This window comes from Phoca vitulina, unplaced genomic scaffold (assembly GCF_004348235.1).
Source record: "Phoca vitulina isolate PV1807 unplaced genomic scaffold, GSC_HSeal_1.0 scaffold3, whole genome shotgun sequence".
NCBI lineage: Eukaryota > Metazoa > Chordata > Mammalia > Carnivora > Phocidae > Phoca > Phoca vitulina.
The window spans coordinates 76771318-76777571 of NW_022589706.1; the positions used below are offsets into that span (position 1 = coordinate 76771318).

General features: G+C 45.5%; 1 protein-coding gene across 1 annotated transcript; it reads right to left on the reverse strand.

The window, feature by feature from the left end:
* Positions 1 to 371: 371 nt before the first annotated feature.
* Positions 372 to 5259, reverse strand: DDIT4L (DNA damage inducible transcript 4 like). The gene is made up of 3 exons (XM_032398783.1): positions 5092 to 5259; positions 4646 to 4786; positions 372 to 2600 (listed from the first exon to the last, which is right to left on the reverse strand). Exons 1-3 carry the CDS (start codon positions 5231 to 5233, stop codon positions 2110 to 2112), a joined length of 774 nt encoding a protein of 257 aa, XP_032254674.1. The 5' UTR covers positions 5234 to 5259; the 3' UTR covers positions 372 to 2109.
* Between the last annotated feature and the right edge of the window lie 995 nt (positions 5260 to 6254).

Sequence of the window (6254 nt, forward strand, 5' to 3'; positions counted from 1 at the left end):
ATGGAATAAACTAATGAAAATGAAAACGTACACTGATCTTACAGTTTGATACATCTGCATTTGGTCACTGAAAAAACTATAAGACAAGTTTACACAATCATTTTTGGTTTGTAAAAAGGTGGTTGTCGAAAGAACTCAAATTATTAATGTTTTTCTATAAAAAGTATTATTGTAATTGAAAAATTATGAGGCAAATCTCTATTGATACATATGCACATGTGATAAATACAATTGGAATATTACAAGCAAGGGTACAAAGAACCTTGTCAAAAAGGGGTAATTGTTTTGTCATCTTTCCTTAATATTGTCAGATACATTTTTGGGTGATTATTGCATAAACTCATTGAAGACAAAGAAGACAACAGAATTAAAAATATATGATGCTTTATTGTCAAAAATAGACAAACTTTAATTTCCTTTAACAGGAATATTAATTTAGGAATCTCCATAAGCCATCACCATTTTGTGAGCACAAAAGACAAGAGTCAACGACAACTGTTAGTGGGAGAAGGACAACAGTTCTACATCCAAGCCAGAGAAGCCAGGCCCACAGAATCACGGTGACCTTTAGAGCCCAAGAGTAACAGACATGCAAACGAGGTTGACTGCTCCGGGCCCAGTCCTATAAGGACCGGCTTTGCGGTATCTTTTCAAACACATGAAGAGTTGGATTTGTTAGACTGCTTGCTGATTTGAATAGTGAACTTTTAGGTCACGTATGGGATCCGTAACAGGATCACACCCGCTTTTGAGCAACACCAGGATGAAGACATTTGTCCCTACAACCCTGGCTTCAGGCACGTAAAGTGGTACTAATAATGTGGGCAGGAGACCCGACTGAGCTCCTTCTTGTGATTTACAGCAAAAATGTGAGGGCCTTGCTGAATAGTGTAAGGCTACATTCTCTCAATGGCTAAGGACCTAGCTAGGAGGAACAAGAAAAAAAATCAGGCCTTTCTTGTTCCCTAGGGACAGGTATCCAAGGCTGAAGAAAACTGGTTATCTAGACCATGATTTTCATTCCCTAGTCTGTACTATACACCAGATGTCCATAGCCAGAGCAGACTTCATAAATAGGCCCATGTTGATCATGAAAAGTGGTAGCAGGCACCTATTATCTCCTTTGAAGATTCAGGCTAAGGAGAAACACCTCAGTTTCCAGGAGAGGCCAGAGCCAGATGACACTGACTGGGTGAGATGCTTCATCTGAGGTTAAGTATACGTGATAATGAAAATCAGAAGCTAGATTATCAAGTGAATGAGAAAGGAAGTGGATCTGAGAACTCACTTCCCATTCCCATACACATTCACCATGCCCTCAGGAGAAGAGTGATCAACTATATGCAAAAAAATCCGTTCAACACTTTTCACTTTTTTAGCTTAAAGATAACATTCAATACTTGAGAACTAGAAAAACGGAGCTTGTATTGTACCATAAAGTTATTTTAAACAATACTGTGGTTACTGAAATGACAATACACGCTTCTGCCACCTCTAAAACGGAAGCATAGAGAGGATGCCAAGAAACAGCGAAGTAGCTCTGTTCTTGCTGTGACATTTCTTATTCACTCTTGCATGGGGTGAAGTTTTAATTACACTCACCCACTACATTCTACCCTTCAGTCTAAGAACGCTTCATATCTGAGTAGGGGCAGGAAAGTGGTGTGGGCTTCTGGAAGTTTTGACGGGCTAAGCATCATGACGTTTCTGTAACTGAAAGGATTACTCTGAAAACATACAGAAAAAAAAAGCCATATGAAAATCTAATTAGGCACATTTGGTGTATAGTCTATTTAGCAAGACAACCTGGAAAAAGCGAGGTCAAATATAAAACTAAGGTGGACTGCTTCTTTTATTCCATGCCATTTTGTAAAAACATGTGATATAGGCAAAAAAAAAAAAAAAAAAAAGTACACTTTTTCAGGTCCTTTCTCAAAAGCCATGAACTCAGCCTTTTAGTTGGGTTGCTGTAAATGTGAAGCCTGGAAGGGAGATGACTCAATTTGGGGTTTCTCGTTGAGAGTAGGCAGAGTGACTAAAATGACTCTCACAGGGCAACTGTGCAGTTTTATGACCCAATCATAAAAAGGACCTTTAAAACTTTCCTTTTCAGCACTCTTCAATGACTGTGGTTCCAATCAAGGAGTAAAGCTTTTTCTTCACAAGTCGGAATCCTGAACTCAGGATCAGAGTTCGCCTGAGGCCAGATGAGAAGCGACCTCGGCTGAAGAAAAAGTCCCTGAAGCTAGTCCAGGAGTCGTTCTCCTGCTTAAACACAAGGGTGAGCTCAAAAGTGGGCACCACGCTTGAATCACACACAATCTTATCCAGCTTTTTACATACGTTTTCAATTTCCAAGTTCACGTGCATAACGCAACCTCGCAGGCCGCAGGGCTCCGTGGAGGACAGCCGCAGGACATCCTGAGCAATCCTCTGGGTCAGTTTCTCAGGGACGAGGACTTTTGAGCAACCAAGTTTGGTTTGCTTTGATTTGGACAGACAGTTCTCCAGCATTTTCGCCAAACTCTGGCAAGTTGTCTCCTCAAACATCACCTCATTGAGGTTGGGTTCAGGAACAACATAATCCCAGTAGTCGAAATCTGTAGGAAAGGGAAGTTTGAGATGAAATCAATCAATCAATGAATCAATCAATCCCGGAGCAGATAAAACATACCAAGATAGCAACATGGGCTACTTCTATCTACCACGTCTGCCTTTTGCTCATATTTGTTGGGGAGTCAGCCGACTTGGCTTTGCTGTTGACTAGCTGGGTAACAAACAGATCAGGTCACTGAAATCTCTCAGAGACTGAAAACGCATCTATGAAATAAAGGTTTTGATAAACAGGATGGATAGGCTATAACTTCTTTTCTTTAAATTTACATGTGTACACACACACAATCTTACAGACTGGATCAAAAATCTTTCTATGGTTATACTAGAATACCAGTGACTTTCTTTTTTTTTTTTTTTTTTGTTATTTGACAGAAAGAGACACACAGCAAGAGAGGGATCACAAGCAGGGGGAGTGGGAGCGGGGAGAAGCAGGCCTCCCTCGGAGCAGGGAGCCCGATGCGGGGCTCAACCTGAGCCGAAGGCAGAGCTTAACTACTGAGCCACCCAGGCGCTCCCCAGTGATTTTCTTTTCCTTCCCGCTCCCTTACTTGCTCTGAGGGTTTTCTAATTTTGTTTTACAGAGAACACGCTTCACTTCTGGAATAAAAATGGTAATAATTTTTTTTTTTTCGATGAAGGGACTGTTCGTTTCTAAGAATTATATGTGTTTGTTATTGTGAAATGCAGGATTTTTGTTACTGCTCCTTACTGATGAACTTAAGATGAACTTGATGAGCTATAGTAAATATCGAATTTGTGTCTTTCTTTAAAAGTCTCTATGGGAATGGTCTGTAGATCCCAATTTTAGCTTCAAGCTCTTTGATTAAAAATTGCTCAAAGGGAAGACCTTTAAGGTCCACAAGGATATTTATAACCGGCTGGGTAGTTTTCGTAGCCAAGCAAAACAAAACAGTCCTAGGAAAATAAAATTAGATTTGCTCAAAGGAAAAGAGATAGCTCTGCATTTGGTCACCTACCTTCCAAATTAATCCTACCACTTGGCAGGATGCCACACCGCATACGCAGTCAACTGGGCAACCCCTCCCTAAGCATACTTCACCTTCATTGGCTACTGTCTCTTCATCTCCCCACATCACCTATTCAGTTTGGTCATTGTTTTTGTTTTTGTTTTTATAACTCACTGAAACAAATGCACTTACAAGGCTCCATATTTTACCTATATTGAAGACAGAGAATTTTAGAGCTTTGGCCTATAAAACTAGCTCATCAACCACTGGGCCTTTGAAATGAGGAAGGCCCGAAGAAATTAAGCAATTTGTCGATGCCACACAGCTTCTTAGTGGCAGAGCAGTGTGTTAACCTAGAAACTGCTGTTTAAAATTGCAGAGCAAAGTATGTCCAGCACCACTGCTGTTTTAAAATTTCCTTCTGGCATTAAAAGCAGAATGCTGGGTGTATCCACAAATAGAATATTGCTCAGCGATAAAAAGGAACATATACCGATAGAAGCAACCACATTAAAGGATCTCAAAATCATTAGGCTGCCGGAAAGAAATCAGATGCAAAAGAGTAGGTATTACATGATTCCATTTGTATGAAACTGCAGAGGCAACACTAATTTATGATGACAAAAAGCAGATCAGTGTTTCCCTGGGGACAGGGGAGAGGGAGAGTGGAAAACTGATGGCAAATGGGCGCGTGCGAATTTGGGGGTACGGGGTGATGGCAGTGGTTATAAGGGTGAATACATTTGTTAAAATTCAAAACTGTACACTTGGAATTCACCGTAACTTCACAACCCCTTAGGAACCTATCTAATTTTTAATCCCCAAACATCCTCTTGGCCGCAAACTAGACCGTGCAGCCTTCAGTTGTTTTATTTTTTGCTACTTTTGTTTCTCACTACCACGAACAGAAGATGCTAGAAAGTTTGGAAAGGAGTCTTTTCAGATGGGTTTTGAGGCACACCCTACATCGAGGAAGAGGCGACACCGTCCGTCCACCCATCTCATCTATCCAGGGGCCGCGACCTTTGGAGGAGAGAGAGGCGGGCAGCTGGGAAACTCACCATTTAGCAGGCTCCCCGGGTGGAAGTCATGGTCTAGCAACTCTGAAATGCAGGCCGGGTTCTTACTGCTCAAACTGCCAGTTGCAACCATGGTCAACGGCTCTGTTTCCCTCGCGGGGGCGGAACGGCCTTTCCGGGGCGCTGGAAAAAGAAGGGAAGAAGGACGGATTTGCAAAAGTAGGCAAGACGTGCAGAGGCTCCTAAAATGCCTAGCGTCCCGGCAGCTAACTAGCCGAGGAAGTCATTTTCCAAAGGGGAGGAGCCGGCCTCCGCAACTCAAGTTTACAAAGCCCCGGGAGTGGAGACGCCAGCCACACTCACAACCTAAAACTAATTCAAAGTTAGCATAACTCGGAGCGGACGTGCCTAGCGGAACGCACCCCTGGGCGGGGAGCAGCGGAACCCTCCGCCCCCGCTCCGTCCCCCGAGGCCGCTGCCTCGCTCACCTGCCGGGAGTTCGCTGCGACGGGCGCGCTCGCTGGCAAAGCGGCGGGGTAAACGGAGGCACGAACTGTTCTCAGGAGCCTCCTCCCTCGGAGGCTCAGGGACCTGCAGACCCAAGCACTGATCGACCCCCAACCCACGCATTACCCGCTCCACCGAGCAGCATCGCCCCTGGGGCCGGGAGCACTTTATAGGCCCAGCCTCCTCACCCCGCCGCGGCCCGCCCACCTGCACCACCCCTCCGCCGCCCTGCGCCCCGCCCCTCCCGGGGTCGGGTTGCATTTCAACCCAGACACTTGCAGCCGCCCAAGGGGAGCCGCTGGGAGTTGAGGATAAGCTTGCGGCCGGGTAGACACCTGTTGTTTCCTGGGTGGGCCACAGGTCACCGAGTCCGCAATTCCGGGTGTACGACTTGCCGAAAACTGACCACTCGCCTCCACTACTAGCTTGGATTCTTTGGCGCGACCCCACCCCAGCGCGCGCACACTCTCACGCCGCCGGTGCCCTTGTTGAGATTCTGTCCCGGGCAGCGGGAAGCTTTCCGTCCTTTGTCTGTTACCGGGACCTGAGGCTTTGCTGTGTCGTACTAAAACTTGCCTAATATCTGTTTCGATGTTCAATGAGCATTATTTATGCATTTAGTTCTGGCCTCTAACCAAGTCAACTCTACTCCGTGGGTTTCTACATCTTTCCCTCCTGCCCGCGATCAGATCTAGCTCGCCTTTTCCGCATCGGAGGCTCTCCAGCATTCTAGGAGGGGTCTTCATCACTGCACTCCCAGCACCCTAAGGCGGTTTCATCTATGATTAATGAGTTTTCTCTGCGAAAAGGGTGAGCCTGGTACTCTTCTAATTAGACCTGGCTCCAGAGACCTGGGAGCTTGAATGAAGGGGACTTTGCCAAAAACGAAGCAAAACCATTAGTGGGACCTTAGCTGCTTCTTCGCCCGCCTCATCGCCGGGAGCAGTTGTCATACTCAGAGGCAGACCTTTCTGGCGAGCCCCGTGGTGTCGGGCGGTCTTGAAGGGGCTTGGGGCGGTGAAGATATGGAGTTTTAGTACCTGCTAGGAATAATCACTGTGAGGCTTGATGCGCAGTTCTGAACCCAAGCGCACAGAGAGACAGAGGAACTGTGCAAAGACTCAACATGCGCGCACAGCCCATA

Bases quoted from the DNA above. Each gene is read 5' to 3' on its own strand.
- DDIT4L (XM_032398783.1), bottom strand. From the start codon at position 5,233: ATGCGTGGGTTGGGGGTCGATCAGTGCTTGGGTCTGCAGGTCCCTGAG. The intron at 4,787-5,091 runs GTGAGCGAGGCA...TTCTTTTTCCAG, and splicing joins TCGCAGCGAACTCCCGGCAG to CGCCCCGGAAAGGCCGTTCC. The intron at 2,601-4,645 runs GTGAGTTTCCCA...CCTTTCCTACAG, and splicing joins CCCGGGGAGCCTGCTAAATG to ATTTCGACTACTGGGATTAT.